This window comes from Rutilus rutilus, assembly GCF_951802725.1.
Source record: "Rutilus rutilus genome assembly, chromosome: 3".
Lineage (NCBI taxonomy): Eukaryota > Metazoa > Chordata > Actinopteri > Cypriniformes > Leuciscidae > Rutilus > Rutilus rutilus.
In genome coordinates this window covers 533,430-555,120 of record NC_140211.1, presented here as the reverse complement: position 1 = coordinate 555,120, position 21,691 = coordinate 533,430, and the positions used below count along the sequence as shown (strand labels likewise).

At 46.6% G+C, this 21,691-nt stretch overlaps 1 protein-coding gene across 3 annotated transcripts in view; it reads right to left on the bottom strand.

Moving 5' to 3' along the window:
• Positions 1-21,691, bottom strand: part of nrxn2b (neurexin 2b) — a 499,069-nt gene that overhangs the window by 166,595 nt on the left and 310,783 nt on the right. For all 3 annotated transcript variants that reach the window (XM_084404964.1, XM_084404965.1, XM_084404966.1), the window contains 4 exons: positions 20,894-21,332; positions 16,148-16,531; positions 11,352-11,555; positions 9,508-9,534 (listed from right to left, as the gene is read on the bottom strand). In XM_084404964.1, coding sequence (XP_084261090.1) covers positions 9,508-9,534; positions 11,352-11,555; positions 16,148-16,531; positions 20,894-21,332 — 1,054 coding nt within the window. The remainder of the gene's footprint in view (positions 1-9,507; positions 9,535-11,351; positions 11,556-16,147; positions 16,532-20,893; positions 21,333-21,691) is intronic.

The window sequence follows — 21,691 nt, the reverse complement described above, 5'->3', positions numbered from 1 at the left end:
TCCCATTTTTAGGTTTAAATTTACATTGTGAAAAACAAGGTTGTTCCATATTGCGGTGTGATACTGGGTGCCACAGTGACACTCTTGTCCCAAAAAGTATTGCTATACCACGATACTCAATATGTAGTCCCACGGTAAGTCATTTTCCCCTGTTGCACTTACACAAATTTTGAGGGTTCCCCACCTGCCAAATCCCACTTTAACCACTGCTGCTACCCAACGGGATGAAACTGAACACCTCGAGTGTACGTCTAAGGCTGCTGTGATGGCTGTATCGGAGACCTGGCTGGACTGTTCCATTCAAGATTGTGAAGTTGGGCTTACAGGTTATTACATCTACCGACGCGATCGCAACACACACGGAGGAGGAGTGTGCCTTTTAATAAGGACTGATATATCTTTCAATCCGCGCCACGATCTGCAGGTGGATGGCTTGGAGGCAGCTGGGGTGGAGGTCATTCTCCCTAAAACCAAGCCCATCATTGTTGGTGTATGTTACCGCACACCTTACCGCACACCTTACCGCACACCTTACCGCACACCTTACCGCACACCTTTACCGCACACCTTACCGCACACCTTACTGCACACCTTACCGCACACCTTACCGCACACCTTACCGCACACCTTACCGCACACCTTACCGCACACCTTACCGCACACCTTACCGCACACCTTACCGCACACCTTACCGCACACCTTACCGCACACCTTACCGCACACCTTACTACACACCTTACCGCACACCTTACTGCACACCTTACTGCACACCTTACCGCACACCTTACCGCACACCTTACCGCACACCTTACCGCACACCTTACTGCACACCTTACCGCACACCTTACCGCACACCTTACTGCACACCTTACCGCACACCTTACCGCACACCTTACCGCACACCTTACCGCACACCTTACCGCACACCTTACCGCACACCTTACCGCACACCTTACCGCACACCTTACTGCACACCTTACCGCACACCTTACCGCACACCTTACCGCACACCTTACCGCACACCTTACCGCACACCTTACTGCACACCTTACCGCACACCTTACTGCACACCTTACTGCACACCTTACCGCACACCTTACCGCACACCTTACCGCACACCTTACCGCACACCTTACTGCACACCTTACCGCACACCTTACCGCACACCTTACTGCACACCTTACTGCACACCTTACCGCACACCTTACTGCACACCTTACCGCACACCTTTACCGCACACCTTACCGCACACCTTACCGCACACCTTACTGCACACCTTACCGCACACCTTACCGCACACCTTACCGCACACCTTACCGCACACCTTACCGCACACCTTACCGCACACCTTACCGCACACCTTACCGCACACCTTACCGCACACCTTACCGCACACCTTACCGCACACCTTACCGCACACCTTACCGCACACCTTACCGCACACCTTACTGCACACCTTACTGCACACCTTACCGCACACCTTACCGCACACCTTACCGCACACCTTACCGCACACCTTACCGCACACCTTACTGCACACCTTACTGCACACCTTACCGCACACCTTACTGCACACCTTACCGCACACCTTACCGCACACCTTACCGCACACCTTACCGCACACCTTACTGCACACCTTACCGCACACCTTACTGCACACCTTACCGCACACCTTTACCGCACACCTTACCGCACACCTTACCGCACACCTTACTGCACACCTTACTGCACACCTTACCGCACACCTTACCGCACACCTTACCGCACACCTTACTGCACACCTTACCGCACACCTTACCGCACACCTTACCGCACACCTTACCGCACACCTTACCGCACACCTTACCGCACACCTTACCGCACACCTTACCGCACACCTTACCGCACACCTTACCGCACACCTTACTGCACACCTTACCGCACACCTTACCGCACACCTTACCGCACACCTTACCGCACACCTTACCGCACACCTTACCGCACACCTTACCGCACACCTTACTGCACACCTTACTGCACACCTTACCGCACACCTTACCGCACACCTTACCGCACACCTTACCGCACACCTTACACCTTACCGCACACCTTACTGCACACCTTACTGCACACCTTACCGCACACCTTACCGCACACCTTACCGCACACCTTACCGCACACCTTACTGCACACCTTACCGCACACCTTACCGCACACCTTACCGCACACCTTACTGCACACCTTACTGCACACCTTACCGCACACCTTACCGCACACCTTACTGCACACCTTACCGCACACCTTACCGCACACCTTACCGCACACCTTACCGCACACCTTACCGCACACCTTACTGCACACCTTACTGCACACCTTACCGCACACCTTACCGCACACCTTACCGCACACCTTACCGCACACCTTACACCTTACCGCACACCTTACTGCACACCTTACTGCACACCTTACCGCACACCTTACCGCACACCTTACCGCACACCTTACCGCACACCTTACTGCACACCTTACCGCACACCTTACCGCACACCTTACCGCACACCTTACTGCACACCTTACTGCACACCTTACCGCACACCTTACCGCACACCTTACCGCACACCTTACTGCACACCTTACTGCACACCTTACCGCACACCTTACCGCACACCTTACCGCACACCTTACCGCACACCTTACACCTTACCGCACACCTTACCGCACACCTTACCGCACACCTTACCGCACACCTTACCGCACACCTTACCGCACACCTACGCAAACAGACTTTTATGAACTTCTTGAATCTGTCTGTTGCAAAAGCAATGTATGCCTAGAGGAACGCACCATCATGGGGGATTGTAATACAAATCTATTATTGCCATGAAGTAGCTTGAAAAGAATCTCTCTCATGTCTTTGCAGGGCGTCTGGTTTACAGCCATTAATTACTGAGCCTACTAGGTTGTCTATAAATAGCCAGTCCCTTCTTGACTTAATTTTGCTATCTGACTGTGGAATGATAAGTCAGTCGGGTGTGTTGGATGTGGCTTTTAGTGATCATAGTGCAATCTTAGCCAATAAATGAGCCCTGTTCTATCACATGCAGATGTGCCAACCAGTACTGTGCTGAGGTGTTCAGGCGAAGGCTGTCTGAGAGAGACTGGTCTGATGTGCTTGAATGTAATGATGTTGATAAGGCTTGGGATTTGTTTAAGCAGCGTTTTATAGCAGCTCTTGATGAAGTCGCTCCTATGAGGGAAACAAGAATTAAGCACAGAAGTGCATGTCGGATGACATCTGAAATCGTTGACGTGATCAGACAACGTAATAGATGTTTCATACAGTTTAAAAAGTCAAAACTCCCAGCGGATTATAACTCTTATGCTTATCTTAGAAATCAAGTTAGTTACAAGGTACAGCAAGCTCAGCCTGGATCTTATACTGATTCCATTGCTGCTGCTAAAAAACTATGGGAAATTCTCAATGATATGGGATCAACAGGAAAAGCTAAATCTAAGTGCGGTAAAGCAGGGCTTATTACTGAAGATGAGATGTGTCTTGATAAGCGGCGGATTGCCTGCCATTTTAACCATTACTTTACAACCATTGCTGCCAGTTTGGTCAGTAAATTGCCTGGTGCTTCTGACAAATTTGGCATAAATTTTGTTAACTCCTTTTATAGAAGTAAAATTATCTCTGTAGATGCATTTGCAATTAGTCCTTTCTCAGAGGATAGAGTAAGAGCGAGCCTCTCCAGTCTATCAGTGAATAAGGCCTTGGACCTTTCCCCCTCCAGGTTTCTTAGGGATATGCTGGGGTTACATATAGTATTCTTACCCATATCATACATTTGTCCATAAGTCAGGGTGTTTTCCCAAACGATATGAAGAATGCCAGGGTTGTTCCTATTTTTAAGAAAAGTATCAGAGCTGATGTTGGAAATTATAGGCCAGTATCAATTCTGTCATCTATATCAAAGATGTTTGAGCGTCTTGTGTATGAACAGGTGGAGGAGTGTCTCATCAGGCTTGATCTACTATATGAGCTCCAGTCTGGCTTTAGAGCCGCATACTCTACTCTGTCTCATTCACCTTTTCGATTATGTGCGTCCGCTCTTGTGTAGTTCCTAGAGCTACTAATGCAATAAAACATTATTTCTTTTATACTGGTGTCATGGCATGGAATAGTTTGCCTACTGCTACAAAACTCCTATCATCACGAGGGATGTTTAAAACACAGGTCAAGAAACCTTTATGGAACAAGGTGAATATTTATTGATAAATTGGAGATTTTTTTTATATATATGTTTTTTTTATCCCCCTCCTCATACTGTATGTCTGCTTCTTGTTTCTTGTTTGTTGTGTGTAACACCAAGGACCGTGCTGGAAATAAGTATTTTACTTTTTTTTTTTTTTTTTTTACTTTTTTTACTTTAGCATGTTATCCTTGGATTGCTGTCCCTCTGTATCGTCTTGATCCAGAAATAAATAAATAAATAAATAAATCAACACACATTCTCACAAACACACACACACACACTGTGAAGAGATATCTGCACACACACACACACACACACACACATTCTGACAAACACACACACACACACACATTCTGACAAACACACACACACACACACACACTGTGAGGAGATATCTGCACACACACACACACACACACACACACACACACACACACACACAGTGAGGAGATATCTGCACACACACACACACACACACACACACACACACACACACACACACATACACACACACATACACACACACACACACACACACACACACACACACACACACACACACATTCTGACAAACACACACACACACACACACACACACACACAACCATTCTCACAAACATACACACACACACACACACACACACACACACACACTGTGAGGAGATATCTGCACACACACACACACACACACACACACACACACACACACACACAGTGAGGAGATATCTGCACACACACACACACACACACACACACACACACACACACAGTGAGGAGATATCTGCACACACACACACACACACTTGATGTAAACTTGAAACTATAATAATAATAGTAAATGGAGTATAATATCAGTGTAATCATCAGTGTAATCATCAGTGTCCGACTCCTGAAGGTGTTGTGCAGATCTCCGACTCCAGATCTCCAGTCATCATGGGTAAAACTTTAGGAAGTTTACAAATATTTGGTCTCGGCAGGAATGCTAATGTGCAAAGACTGCAGCGGCTGAACTCAAGGCCGCGTGAGAATCTCAGGGTTTATCGAGACCTGAGGAGAAATGCTGCATATTTATGACTCGTGTCCATTATTTATGATAAGAGCTTAATAGAGTCTCGAGGGGACGCCGAACAAAGACTGTTCTCATTCTCTCCGAGGCTTCGGTTCCGGAGGGTGTGTGTGGGGAACTTTGGGATTTACATGTGATCAGATACACCTGTGTGTGTGTGTGTGTGTGTGAGTATGTGTGAGAGTGAGTCTCTGTGTGTGTGTGTGTGTGTGTGTGTGTGTGTGTGTGTGTGTGTGTGTGTGTGTGTGTGAGTGAGTGAGTCTCTGTGTGTGTGTGTGTGTGTGTGTGTGTGTGTGTGAGTGAGTCTCTATGTGTGTGTGTGTGTGTGAGTGAGTCTCTATGTGTGTGTGTGTGTGTGTGTGTGTGTGTGTGTGTGTGTGTGTGAGAGTGAGTCTCTGTGTGTGTGTGTGTGTGTGTGTGTGTGTGTGTGTGTGAGTATGTGTGAGAGTGAGTCTCTATGTGTGTGTGTGTGTGTGTGTGTGTGTGTGTGTGTGTGAGTATGTGTGAGAGTGAGTCTCTGTGTGTGTGTGTGTGTGTGTGTGTGTGTGTGTGTGAGTGAGTCTCTATGTGTGTGTGTGTGTGTGTGTGTGTGAGTATGTGTGAGAGTGAGTCTCTGTGTGTGTGTGTGTGTGTGTGTGTGTGTGTGTGTGAGTGAGTCTCTATGTGTGTGTGTGTGTGTGTGTGTGTGTGTGTGTGAGAGTATGTGTGAGAGCCTTGTTTATACTTTCGCCTGTCTCCTCAGCGCGAGTCTCCACTGACTCCCCAAACGGACGAGGTGTTTATACTTGACGCGCTCGCTGTTGTACTATTATTTGAAACGATAGGGGGCGACTCCAGTAATTGTCCTCTAAACCATCAGGAATCAGCGGTGAGAAGAAGAAAGCTATACACACGTGACATGTTTATTTTAGTACATCACCACCAATACCACACTACAAAAATAATCGTGTAAAACCCAGTAAACCCTGAGATTATTACTCGTGACAATTAAAGAAAATATATGGATATGAGAATGTGTACAATATAAGTAAATTAACAATCTCTTACATATTTTCTAATTTCGCTAAACATTTCATTAAGTTTCGTGAACATATTTATTAAACATGGACCTTTATGTTCATTAAAAATACTTTTATGCTATTGTATGCTCATTAAATGTAAGCAACTAATTTAGACGTGCAAACTGGGTGCAGTGTGGTGAGAAGTTCGAGCTCGGTCAGACTCGGCTCGAAGTCGTTCATCTTCGGATGCGGAGCCGCGAGCGCAGTTACAAAAAAGCCGTGCACACCGGCAAGCGAAACTGGGTCTTGCGCACGACCGCCCATAACGCAATGACGTCATTTTTGCCGCGCGCACCTTCACGCTCGTGCGGACGTGTCGAGTATAAACCTAGCTTGAGTCTTTCTCTCTCTGTCTGTGTGTGTGTGTGTGTGTGAGAGAGGCACATGATGAGTCTCGCACATGCTCAGATATCTCCTCCAACACACAACACACTTACCTGCGTCAAAACACAGCATAACACAACAGTTTATCACCTCAGAGAGTGTGTGTGTGTGTGTGTGAGTATCTGTGAGAGTGAGTCTCTGTGTGTGTGTGTGTGTGTGTGTGTGTGTAAGTATGTGTGTGTGTGGCATGTTTACACGCAGGGCGTGTGACGCGTCAGTGCAGCAGTGTTGGAGTAGTAGTGCTTGTAGGTATTGTTCTGCTTGCCACTCTCTGCTTTCAGCTACTGCCACCTCTTGTTTTTCAGGGGCGAAAAGAGGAGCCGAGTGTGTAAGCCTCCTCAGCCGGTACATAGCCTCTCCACTGCCAAGATCTCGTACACGCCTCCTCGTGGCACACATGGCAACTGGTCCCTTGCAGCTCCAGGCTAAGCTGTACGGGATCTCAGAGCAGCAGTGGGCCCCAGAGACGCGGCATGCAGGCTCATCGGTGAATGGAAATGCCCTGCTGCCCGTACAGTGCAGCAGTACCAGCTGGAGGGTGCAGTGGCTAGGGGAGTAAACCCCGAAGACAAATCTGCACCTGGGGACAGGCACAGGCGGAGTCCAACTGACCGGACCACCGGCAGCCCCCTGCAACTTCCTGCCAGTCGAAGGTCGTCATGGGTTCTCTCATGCCACTGGAGGTCCATCTGGCAGGAGTGAAGATGGTGGGAGTGAGGTCTGCGCACCCACACCCTCACCTTAATCTAAACCTATGCGCAAGCTTCTTGCCCCCCAATCATTTTGAGAGTCTCTTCAACCACACCAACCCTGTTGATCCACATATCCTGGATAATCTGCCAGACCTGCCACCAACCATGCACCTGGACACTCCTGCACTTTACTCTGGACTCCGGCAAGCTATTGCAGGGCTGAAGAGCAACAAAGGCGTTGGACCCGATGGAATCCCTGCAGAGGTTTTCAAACACGGAGGATACACCCTCACGCGTCGTCTGCACCTCCTGATCCAAAAACATCTGGGAACACGGGACCCTCCCACAGGACTGGAAGGATGCTAACATCGTGGCCATCTACAAGCAGAAAGGAGACAGGGCAGTCTGCGGAAACAGCCGCGGGATATCTCTCCTCTCCATCGCAGGGAAAGTACTGGCTAAGATCATGCTCAGCAGACTGGTTGAGCACATCTCGGAAGCTGTGCTTCCGGAAACGCATTGTGGCTTCCGGAAGTCCAGATCCACGATAGACATGGTTTTTGTTTTGCGGCAGCTGCTGGAGAAGAACATCACAAAGACCTTTACGTAGCCTTCATCGACCTCAGCAAAGCTTTTGACACCATCAACTGTGAGCTGCTCTGGAAACACCTCATTGGAGTACCACCCAAGTTTCTCAGCATCCTACAGCAGCTGCATGATGGGATGCAAGCCAGAGTGCTCATGGGATAACTCCAGTCAGAGTCCTTCGAGGTAAACGTTGGGCTGAAGCAAGGCTGTGTCTTGGCTCCGATGCTGTTTAATTTCTTCCTCTCTGCCATCACCTGGCTCTTCCATCGTGTCATGAGACATGAAGACGGTGACCATGTGGAATACCGACTTGACTGAAGCCTTTTCAACATCCGTCGGCTCCAGGCCCGCACAAAGACAAAGACCCGCCAAATCTGTGAGCTTCAGTATGCTGATGACTGTGCAGTCTTAGCCCACATCCCAGACTCTATGCAGCACGCCCTTAACACAATATCCAGTCTGTACCAATCTTTTGGCCTACAGGTTAACACTCAAAAAACCGAGGTCATGTCCTATCTCACTACCCCTGCCCCCACACCCCCCAGTTTTCATATAAATGGTGTTCGTCTTAAAACTGTGGACCACTTCACCTACCTCGGCTCCACTCTGTCCTCATGCTGCTCCCTTGACACAGAAATACACACCCGGATAAATAAAGCCTCATCCTCTTTTGGACGCCTACACAGCAGGGTTTTTGAAAACCGTAACCTGAAGGTCAGTACTAAGGTCGCTGTTTACAACGCGGTATGTCTCTCCACTCTGCTTCATGGGGCAGAGTCATGGACCTCATACCGCCAGCACATCATCAACCCAGAGGCCTTCCATATCCGCTGCCTACAGAAGATCCTCAGTTTGTCCTGGAAAGATCGAATCCCCCATACAGTCATCCTCAGTAACACTGACTCAATCTGTATGGAAGCAGCTGTGGCCAAAAAACATCTGCGTTGGATAGGGCACACCATACGCATGCCTGAACACCGCCTGCCCCGCCAAGTCCTCTACAGTCAACTAATGGGCGCAAAACGCTCCGCTGGAGGGCTAAAGCGGCGTTTTAAGGACAACACCAGGGACCTCCTGAAGCGTGCGAACATCACCCTCACACAGCTCGAATCTCTGGCACTCGACAGATCAGCCTGGCAGGTCACCTGTGCTCTGCAGTCTCTCAAATACACCAAACCAACCAAGACCGACGATCCAAGAGGCGAATCAAGAGACACCAATGGGCGGCTGGTACCCCCCGGTCTCTGGTTTCCCCTGCTCCATCTGCAGTCGAGTGTGCAGCTCAAGGATCGGACTCGACGCCACCAGCGGCAAGGTTGCTGAACCTGTGTGTGTGTGTGTGTGTGTGTGAGTGTGTGAGTGTGTGTATGTGTGTATGTGTGTGTGTGTGTGTGTGTGTGTAAGTATGTGTGTAAGTGTGTGTGTGTGTGTGTGTGTGTGTGTGTGTGTTGTAGGCAGAATAAACGAGTTGAACCACTTACTGAGGTTACAGTCTATCCTGATACAGTCTGGTGGGAGAGAGAGTGAGATGGTGAGATCAAATTAAAGAAAAGACAGAGAGAGACAGAAAACATTTCACATCCTTCAAAGTTCACTCTGCAGACATCTGATGATCAGAGCACCATCCGGGGACACACACGAGTCAGAGATGCCCTTCCCGACCAGCGTCCCGCTCCTCCGGCGGCCTGAACACTGGGAACTCTGGGAACACTGGGAACACTGGGAACACTGGGAACTCTGGGAACACTGGGAACACTGGGAACTCTGGGAACACTGGGAACACTGGGAACTCTGGGAACACTGGGAACTCTGGGAACTGTGGGAACACTGGGTCAATGACTCCCAGTCGTTACTTAAGCGTCATCTTTGTTAATGAAAGTCAATAAAAACGGTTAATTGTTAGTTCCAATAAAGCCTTCTGTATCATATTTCAAACATTAATTTCTGAATGAAGACTTTGCAGCCGCACTCAATCTCATCCAGTGCTTCTGTGTCTGAGCGAGAGTTCAGACTCGTTTATCGAGTAAAAGTCTTTTAGTGTAATTGTACAAACGTCCTCCTTCAGCTCGAGCTTCACGAGTCTTTCTGTGTCAGATCTGCTCTGATTTTATCAAGGAAACGCAAGAATAACTTTGATATTGTTAGTAATATTTAAGTGTGATTTGTTCATGATTTATAAAGTCCATCAGTAAAGCCGGAGGAGAGGGATCATCTTCAGCTGGGAACAGAGGGAAAGGGTTCTCTGCACACCTCAGCTGCCACACACACACACACACACACACACACACACACACACACACACACACACACACAGGTCTCTGTCTCCCCCTGCTGGTCAGAGGTGTCACTGCAGGCTGAGGTGTGTCTCAGTGTGTGTCAACCGCTACAGAATAGTGTGAGCAAACAGCCAGGGATCGGCTCACGGCACACACACACAGATTTGAGGCTGTCGGAACAACACGGGGAGGGAGTCTAAGCCTTTATTTCAGTCCTCCAGTGAAAGATGAGAAGCTCTGTCTCTTTTTCCAGTGTCATCCGGCTCATTAACCAGTTGACCATCACTGATCGGAACTTAGACAGTATATGTTCACTGTAAAGCAAATATTTAATGCAAAATATTTATTTCTGTGGAGCTAAAGGTAATTAGACGTCAGAGATGAAAGACTGGTGTGTGTGTGTGTGTGTGTGTGTGTGTGTGGCAGGAGCCGGTCTCTCGGGCTGTTGGCCTCGGCGTCGCAGACAGACACGCGTTGAAGGGACGGAAGAGTCCGGGGGAATGAGAGAGAGAGAGAGAGAGAGAGAGAGAGAGAGAGAGAGAGAGAGAGAGAGAGAGAGAGAGAGAGATGATCGAGTTTCTCTCCCACCGTGTGATTTCCCAGAATGCACCGCTGCCCTGTGCCTCCGTCCACCAGAGAGTTCATTTTTTCCCCCAATTTTTTTATACATTTTAGAAGAAAAGAAGCATGAAAGGGTCCGTACGCAGATCTCAGACAGTGAAGGAGACCCAATCTCTTACACAGCATTACACTTCTCGGTCCCTTTAACACATTCTGTTGACTATAAGTGTAGTCTAAGAGTAGTCTAGACATTTTTTTTTCTTCTTTTTTCCCCCCTTTTTTTTGTGTGTGTGTTTTATTTATTTATTTTTGTGACATTTTCAAACAATCCCTACAGAAGAATAGAAGTGTTCTGTCGCCCTCTGCTGGTGGACGGAGCGATCTTCAGGCAGAGCGAGACCCGTCTGACAGAGATGACACGACAGCGAGAGAAGAGGAGGAGGAGAGGAGGAGAGGAGGAGAGGAGGAGAGAGAGAGACGGCAGGTACCGAGGTTGACGGTGAGTTTGACCCGTCCCCCGTCCAGCTCGAGCCTCAGTGTGTCCGCAGACTCTCTGGAGGTGGTGGCCATCAGGATCCCGAACGCCCGCTGGGACATGAAGCGCAGGGACACGTCCTCCGCCTCCGTGTGCATGGAGCCGGGCATGAGGATCTTCAGATACATGCTGCCATCATAACTCAACACAGTGGCCTCTGTGGACACACACACACACACACACACGACTCTCTGAGACAAGTGACAGGTCTGACAAACGTGGCGTCCACTACATTGACAGAAATAACTTGTAGGATTTACTTGATAAAAGCAATTTGGACTAACACATTTTAAGTAAATTTTACTGTTATTACTCCCAGACAACTTCCTAGACAGCAACACAGTGTTGTCCCACATCCAGCCCACATCCGGCCCACATCCGCCCCACATCCAGTACACATGTATCCCACACGGCCCAGATGTGGGCCGGATCCGGGACGACACTATGTTGCTGTCTGCATTACCTGTTATTATCAAGTAAAATCCACTTACTATTGAACTTAACATTCATTTGACATTAAATTGACATGCAACATTTAATATACTGTAAGTAATTAAGTAAATATCACTTAATCATATTTAATTTCACATATTTACATTTACATTACATTTATTCATTTAGCTGACGCTTTTATCCAAAGCGACTTACAATTGCTATATATGTCAGAGGTCGCACGCCTCTGGAGCAACTAGGGGTTAAGTGTCTTGCTCAGGGACACATTGGTGTCTCACAGTGGATTCGAACCCGGGTCTCTCACACCAAAGGCATGTGTCTTATCCATTGCGCCACACCACCCCTTTAAATTACATATAGTAATATAGAATTAGAATTAAATTACATATAGAATTTAAGTTAAGTAAATTTAACAAATTATCTTTATACTCAAACAATATAACACTGAATTACTTTTAAAATGTAAGGTTGACTTAGAAACATCTAAGTAAATAATACAATAGAGATTGTATGGATTCCTTTGCTGTATCTGCATAATAGAAGTAACACTGCATACGAACACAGAGACCTCAATACCTGGTACACAATACACAATGACGGTAACATTTGATAGATCGTTTTTGAGTATGAATGTGTCATTTTGAGTAGAACATTTACTCCAGATGTCACAAAATGGCAAGTTACCAAACCTAACAACAAAAGCAATGATAAAACGTGGCAAAAACAGCCGGAAAACAGTGACAAAATCAACCTTATTAATTATTCATGCCCCAGTTTACAAGGGTTTAGATCTGCCACTGCTTCACTTACACAGGGTGTTCCTCAAGGTTCGGTTCTTGGCCCGCTATTGTTCATCATCTACATATATCCACTCGGTGACATCATACGTAGGCATGGACTTAAATTCCATTGCTATGCTGATGATATTCAAATCTATCTGACCACCAGCTCTGATAGGCCATCTCTGCCTGACTCACTCACTGCATGTATCAGGGACATCAAGCACTGGATGTCCCTGAAGTTCCTCAAATTAAATGATAAGAAATCCGAGATATTAGTGATTGGCTCTACTGCCTCAGTCAAAAGGATGGACCAGTCCTTTGATATTGATGGAATTCACGTTAAGCCTTCGTCATCGATTCGTAACCTTGGTGTCTTATTCGATCCAACTCTATCTTTTGGCTCTTGTATTTCTTCTCTTGTTAAAAACTCTTTTTTTCCATCTTCGTAATATTGCTCGTCTACGATCTTCTCTCACTCTAGCTGATGCTGAAACCTTAATTCATGCATTAATCACATCACGCCTGGACTATTGCAATGCCTTATTTCTTGGTCTTCCCAAAAAACGTATTGCAAGATTACAGTATGTTCAAAACTCTGCAGCAAGAGTTCTCTCCTCCACTAGGCGTTCTCTCACGTTACTCCTCTGCTTCATGACCTTCACTGGCTACCCGTGGCATCACACATTCACTTCAAGGTATTACTTCTAGCGTTTAAGGCATTAAATGGTCTTGCATATCCATATCTGTCTGACCTGCTCTACCCTTACCACCCTGCCCGGTCCCTTAGATCAGCTGAACTGGGTTTATTGTCCGTCCCTCGTTTCCGGCTGTCTACTGTAGGTGGAAGGTCATTTAGTGTTAATGCTCCTCAATTGTGGAATTCGCTACCTCTTACACTACGTAATACCTCATCTGTGGCTACTTTCAAGACCCAGTTAAAAACATATCTATATAACATGCATTTTGGATAATGTGACTATCTGTATCCTATGTGACTGTAATGTGTGTGTGGGCGTTTAAATGTATTGTAATGTACAATGTAAAGCGACCTTGAGCTATGGAAAGGCGCTACATAAATAAAACTTCTTCTTCTTCTTCTTCTTCTTCTTCTTCTTCTTCTTCTTCTTCTTCTTCAGTGCATGATGGGAACACCAGTATTAGAAAAGTTGAGTTTTACTTAATTTGACTGAATTGAGTACTAAGATAGTATTTTAGTTTTTTCATGTAGAAATTACATTTGTTTTTTTCTGTAGCACTTACTTCACCACAGAATCATTTTTCATCAGTGCACACACACACACACACACACACACACACACACACACACACACACTAACACCATCATGTCCTCTGCTGTGATGTGTAGTGTAATGCTGTCCTGTGACACTTGGTGGCAGTAAAGCGCTGCTGTAAAACTGCTGATAATCACTCAGATCCAGAAACATGACACAATCAGCTTTTACTTTACACAACATCTGGCTGTTAAAAAGATGAAAATAAAAATGTTTAATAAAACAAACGAGCTTCTCTTACAGTGTTTCTCCAACACACTACTAAACACCCACCTGTTCCTGCTATAAACACGAGGAATGACCTGCAGAGATGGAGTGTTGTGCGTGTGAAGCCCTTGAGCTCGGCGGTGTCGCGTCTGAACGGAGGGATCTGATATCAGAGACGAGCAGCTTTAACTCCAGCTGGTGTCGTAAACACACAGATGGTTCTGCTGAGCATCACCGCTCCGGTGCGCTTCCCAGACACACGGCGAGTCCGGAGAGCGCTGATGGAGCGAGGCCGCGGGAAATGAAGCACAGAACTCTGATAAAAGCCTCACGGATGCTAAATATAACCACTGCAGATTCACACGGGTCAGACTGAGTGAGGACGAGACACACACACACTCTTCACTGACCACCCTCGTTTCTGTTAGGGAATATTGCAGTGTTTATTGTAAATGATGGACGGGTGCGCATCACTATTGTGTTAATAATCTTGAATGAGAATAAGTTCCTCTTGCAGCATCTCTTCTCTTCTCTGATGACGAGGGCGGGGCTATAACCTGTCACTCATGAGATCAGCCAATAGCAAACCACAACCATCCAATCAAGCCCCGCCCACATTAGGGACGATAGGGAAGAAAATACTTCTGTTTCATGATGACTTTAAAGCTTATGCTGTATCTTTGTCCTATTGTATTTATTTGTGCTATTGCTTGTCATTTGTTTACTTGTCTTTTAATAATGTTTGATAGGTAATGGAAATGGAAATGTTTGAACTATACATTAGTTGCATTAATTCCAGTATTCAGACTGAATTTGTGAGATTCCACTGGTGTCTAAAGTGTTAATGTCATAACAACCTTATTTATTAGAAGACAAGGTCATAAGATCTTTGTCACCTCACGTCAAAACATGTGTTCGAAATCTATGTGTGTATAGTGACAGCTCTCTAAAACCGGACAAGCAGATCAATTATGTAGTAAGTTTCTCACACTTACGCAATCTAGCAAAGATGAAATCATGTTTGATGTTTAAAGGCCTTGAAACTGCGATCCATGCTTTGATAACATCAAGCCTTGACTACTGTAATGCGTTATATACGGCAATTAGTCAGTCATCTATTTTACATTTACAAAAAGTTCAAAATTCAGCTGCTAGACTTTTAATGGGGTTGAAAACATGAACATATTAGTCCTACCCTGGTCTCCTTGCACTGGCTTCCGGTCTACTGTAGGATTGATTTTAAACTTCTGTTATTGGTGTACAAATCCTCGCACCGGCCCATCTCTCAGATCTCTTAACTGAACATCAGACTGGACCAACTTTGAGATCAGCGCTTCAGAAGTTACTCAAAAAGTTACGCCTAAACTTTTTTATAGGACAAATCAAAACATCTGTTTTCAATATCTTTTAATCAGTGACATTTCATTATATGTGTTGCCTATGTGATGCTCTTTTCTCTCCTTTTTTTTCTGAGTGACATTGTAAAGCACATCGGTCAACTTGTGTTGTTTTAATTGTGCTATATACATAAAGTCGCATTTGTTAGTGCTATTACTGTCAGGCCTCAAAAACCTGAAAAGAGCTGTCCATTTAATTAGTATCTTTGTTCTATTGTATTTATTTGTGCTTTTACTTGAAATTTGATTATTTGTTCTTATTTTATTACTGACTCTTTACTTGACTTTAATATTGTTTTAAATTTATATTAGTTAGGCTAGCAGTTTTAGCTGTGGCATCGAAACTGGAATAGAGAATTGTGAATTTTCACTGGTATCTAACATGTTGGTGTCATTAATGCCTGTTTTAATGGCCGGTACTGTCTCAGGCCATTGGCAGGTGTGGCAAAAAGTTAGTCTTAGACCCTGAATATATATATGTTTTAATTAAATTATTTATTTTTATTAATTAATTATTGCTTTTTTGGTTTGTTGTGGGGCCTGTAAAAATGTTAGCAGGGCAAAAACAGTCCCTGACTACCTGTCTGTTTGTGTGTTTGTTTGTCCAGGCTCTCTTACCGATGTCGCAGTTGCTGCCCAGGAACCCGGTGCCAGTGCAGTCGCAGATGTAGCGGTTCCAGCCCTCTTTGCACTGTCCTCCGTTGCTGCAGGGGGCGCTGCTGCACCTCTTCTGGAGCTCGCGCGTGCAGAAGCTGCTGACGCCCGGCGCGCTCTGGATCTCGGCCAGACGCCGCACGTCTCGGCTCTTCCCGTCGATGAACAGGTCGCGCACGCAGCCCACGTAGCCGTAGTTTAGCAGCGCGGTCCACACCTCGGGGGGGAGGATCAGGCCCTGTCGCGGCTCCGGTAAACCGCCCAGGAACATGTCACTGTCCAGGTCCAGGATCTCACTGCCCTCGTTTGAGCTGAAGGGGATCGAGCGGCTGTTGACCGAGATGGACCCTGACAAGGAGAAGAAGAAGACGTGTGTGTGTGTGTGTGTGTGAGCGATGAGTGCCGGTGTGAGCCTCTCGGTAGATCGGAGAGATTTATGACCTGCTCTTAATTGTCTATTAAACTGCAATTACAGAAGTGCTGGAGTTTCTTCCCCACAGGACTCACACACACCTCCTCTAGTCTTACACCCGATTAGCCAATTACAGCAAATGGATGCCGCCTTTGGCATCGCTGCGTCTCGTTGGACACGCTTTAGGAGCGATAACTGCAGGAGTGAATCCTTGAGATCAGGGATTCCTAAACCTTTCAGTCAGCCGTACACCTTTGACTTTGGCTTGAAATATATACGGTTCTCTGATGTTGGCTAGTGATGCAGGAAAACATCAAACACTTACTATTTCTGTCAAGACCACTATCGTCAAAGATGACTGACAATTAGCATACAGTTAGGATTGGCGGTCTGGTTCTGTTCTGGGCAGCCTAGCATGGATAAGAGCAGGAGAGCAGCAATAACCCCCTTTAAGGCCTGTTCACACCAAGGACAATAAATATATAGTTTAAAAAAATCATTCTTCATATTAAAGAACAGCAGAGTTCACACCACAGCTATAACGATAAAGATATGAGGAATGATATCGTTGGGATCACTATTGGAACAATTTTTTTTTCAGCTTTTGAACGATAAAACACTGACAGCTTATCAGAATCCATTTTAACTTAAGGGCTCGCGCATTTAAAATAGCAGACGACATTGTGGATCGCCGAGGTCCAGATAAACCCCCCACTGTTTGACCAATCAAACCCCTTGGATATGGAAAACAATCGTCATACCCTCTGAATAAATGGTGGGAGGTTTTAGCTCAGGTATCCAGCGCTCGTTTCCACAACATTGTCGTGCATCTTTGAGGTTGCGGTGAAAAAGACTAGGTGTTGTTGTTATTCCACTATATTGACTACGTCAGCTAAATTCACTGTTAGATTATTGGATCTATTACAGTAGCTTCACTCAAAACATAGCATGCTGAAGACATCTGCAGGTTAAAGCCTTGTAAATGCAAAAGAACAGCAAAAACATGTCCAATGACATTGTAAACACTCTGAAACCACAGCGCGCGGTGGTTAGAATAAACACACAGTTATCGTTCGTTGGTGTGGACGCAAATATACGCAAATATCGCAAATATCGCAAATATCGTTTTGGTTATCTTTATAGTTATCTTTCTTGGTGTGAATGGCCCTTTAGGGTAAACAGAACAGAACCAACATGAATGTATTGAAGATATCATTAATGTTAATATTTTAATTTACAACATAAATCGAGAATTTAGTCTGATTCAGGGGGAATCAGAATGCCGAATCCTGACTGAGACAGGTGGAGCTGGGGAGGGAGGAGGGTAATTAGCTCCTGAGAAACAAGAGGAGCTGGGGATGGAGGAGGGTAATTAGCTCCTGAGAAACGAGAGAAGCTGGGGAGGGAGGAGGGTAATCAGCTCCTGAGAAACGAGAGGAGCTGGGGAGGGAGGAGGGTAATCAGCTCCTGAGAAACGAGAGGAGCTGGGGAGGGAGGAGGGTAATCGGCTCCTGAGAAACGAGAGGAGCTGGGGATGGAGGAGGGTAATCAGCTCCTGAGAAACGAGAGGAGCTGGGGATGGAGGAGGGTAATCAGCTCCTGAGAAACGAGAGGAGCTGGGGATGGAGGAGGGTAATTAGCTCCTGAGAAACGAAAGGAGCTGGGGAGGGAGGAGGGTAATTAGCTCCTGAGAAACGAGAGGAGCTGGGGAGGGAGGAGGGTAATTAGCTCCTGAGAAACGAGAGGAGCTGGGGATGGAGGAGGGTAATCAGCTCCTGAGAAACGAAAGGAGCTGGGGAGGGAGGAGGGTAATTAGCTCCTGAGAAACGAGAGGAGCTGGGGATGGAGGAGGGTAATCAGCTCCTGAGAAACGAGAGGAGCTGGGGATGGAGGAGGGTAATTAGCTCCTGAGGAGCTGGGGATGGAGGAGGGTAATCAGCTCCTGAGAAACGAGAAGAGCTGGGGAGGGAGGAGGGTAATCAGCTCCTGAGAAACGAGAGGAGCTGGGGATGGAGGAGGGTAATTAGCTCCTGAGAAACGAGAGGAGCTGGGGATGGAGGAGGGTAATCGGCTCCTGAGAAACGAGAGGAGCTGGGGATGGAGGAGGGTAATCAGCTCCTGAGAAACGAGAGGAGCTGGGGATGGAGGAGGGTAATTAGCTCCTGAGAAACGAGAGGAGCTGGGGAGGGAGGAGGGTAATCAGCTCCTGAGAAACGAGAGGAGCTGGGGAGGGAGGAGGGTAATCAGCTCCTGAGAAACGAGAGGAGCTGGGGAGGGAGGAGGGTAATCGGCTCCTGAGAAACGAGAGGAGCTGGGGATGGAGGAGGGTAATCGGCTCCTGAGAAACAAGAGGAGCTGGGGATGGAGGAGGGTAATTAGCTCCTGAGAAACGAGAGGAGCTGGGGAGGGAGGAGGGTAATCAGCTCCTGAGAAACGAGAGGAGCTGGGGAGGGAGGAGGGTAATCAGCTCCTGAGAAACGAGAGGAGCTGGGGAGGGAGGAGGGTAATTAGCTCCTGAGAAACGAGAGGAGCTGGGGATGGAGGAGGGTAATTAGCTCCTGAGAAACAAGAGGAGCTGGGGAGGGAGGAGGGTAATTAGCTCCTGAGAAACAAGAGGAGCTGGGGAGGGAGGAGGGTAATTAGCTCCTGAGAAACAAGAGGAGCTGGGGAGGGAGGAGGGTAATTAGCTCCTGAGAAACGAGAGGAGCTGGGGAGGGAGGAGGGTAATCAGCTCCTGAGAAACAAGAGGAGCTGGGGAGGGAGGAGGGTAATCAGCTCCTGAGAAACGAGAGGAGCTGGGGAGGGAGGAGGGTAATTAGCTCCTGAGAAACGAGAGGAGCTGGGGATGGAGGAGGGTAATTAGCTCCTGAGAAACAAGAGGAGCTGGGGAGGGAGGAGGGTAATTAGCTCCTGAGAAACAAGAGGAGCTGGGGATGGAGGAGGGTAATAAGCTCCTGAGAAACAAGAGGAGCTGGGGAGGGAGGAGGGTAATTAGCTCCTGAGAAACGAGAGGAGCTGGGGAGGGAGGAGGGTAATCAGCTCCTGAGAAACAAGAGGAGCTGGGGAGGGAGGAGGGTAATTAGCTCCTGAGAAACGAGAGGAGCTGGGGAGGGAGGAGGGTAATTAGCTCCTGAGAAACGAGAGGAGCTGGGGATGGAGGAGGGTAATTAGCTCCTGAGAAACAAGAGGAGCTGGGGAGGGAGGAGGGTAATTAGCTCCTGAGAAGTCACGATTCGATACTTATCACGATACTGAACTAACGATACGATATTATTGCAATAGTCCAAGACATATGACAAAAGCTTAACATTTTTTTTTTACTGTTGATTAAAATGCTAAATTTGGTTTTACATTGTAGGTGTAAATGAACTGAAAAAAAATAGAGACACCAGAATAAAAATATTCATGATTCTGAAGCTGAAGCTGAAAACAGAATTATTTCAGACGAATATGCTTGTATTCTGTCACTGACTAGATATATTTAAAATAATGTAGGCCACTTTTTACTGGTAACATCAGACATTTGGCATTATCAGGACCCACAAATATTCCCCCATTACATTATAATACATTATATTCAGTATATATTTTATATAGTAGTTTAATGTAGTGTAAAGTACTGACACTAAAACTCTGGAAACCTGATTTTTTTTCTCACACAGAAATTTTCATTTTGGGTGAACTATATACAACACATAGTCACTATCCACAATACATATTGTTGCATTTTTGTATTGCGATATATTGTGACATGATATATTGTTACACCCCTATTATGTAGTGAATCTCAGCGTATTATAATTATTATCGCACAGCTCTTGGATGTTTCCTCACCTTTCCGTCCTTCTCTCTGGACTTCTAATATTTGTTAAATCAGCTTAAATGTTGGCAATATGTATTCAAAATTATGTAAAATATACTATACTATAAAATATGATTGAAAATAAAGGAACTATCATGCAAGCCAGTGGTTGTATTGATTTTTTTTTTTTTTAGTTTAGAGGATTTAAGTTAATTCATAAACATTAATTCATGTATGAAGTAAAAAAGAAAAAAAGCTAGTTTTATAGTAAAAATGAATCAACTACGTAGGGTTAAATAAACAACCCAATTTGCTGGGTAAAATTAACCCAACATGCGTTCTGTCCTATATTTACCCAGCCCTTGGGTTAAAAACAACCCAAATTGTTTTTGTTTTTTTAACCCAGTGTTTTTTAGAGTGTATGTAGTGAATCTCAGCGTGTTATTATCATCATTGCACAGCTCCTGGAGATCTCCGTGCCCGCGGTTTTCCTCACCTCTCCGTCCTTCTCTCTGGAAGTCCACGTGGCACCATTCGCCGTCGTTGACCTTCTTGTTGCTGGTCTTGAGTTTGATGCTCCCCGAGCCCATGTCCATCAGCAGGTACAGGAACCCGTCCAGCAGCTCCATGGCGAAGTAATCGGTCTTCAGCTTGCGGGCCGGCCGCTGCTCCTGCGAGCTCTGGGGTTTCCCGTGGCTGAACAGCAGGAGTCCGCTGGGCTCGGTGGTGCGGAAGTCGAAGGAGATGGAGCTGGTCTTCTTGGTGTCCCAGCGCGGCAGGGCGATGTAGGACTCGGCCGTCTCGAAGGTCACGGGGTCGAGGGCCGCCACGTCCTCGCACCGGAACACCAGGTCGCCGTGCAGACTGATCTTGGGGTCTCTCTCGATGGCCAGGCGGGACAGCTCCAGCTTGAAGTCGTTGTTCTTGTAGACGACCTGCAGGGGGCGACAGTGCAGTTCATTAACCTCATGCTGTCCCAGACAGCAACATAGTGTCGGCCCAGATCTGGCCCGCATCCGGTCCACATCTGGTAAACTTGGATTGCACATGGCCCAGAGGTGGGCCGGATCTGGTGTTATAGTCATTTAAAGGAAAGTCTGTTCACTCGGCATCTAACATCTAACGGCAGCTGCAGTGACAATGAGTTTATCAATCAGCCATTGGCTCTTTTATTTAGAAGGCAGGACTTATTCCGCTATATAAGCGGCCCACATCCGGTACACATGGATTCCACACAGTCCAGATGTGGGCCGGGTCTGGGCCGACACTATGTTGCTGTCTGGGAAACAGAATT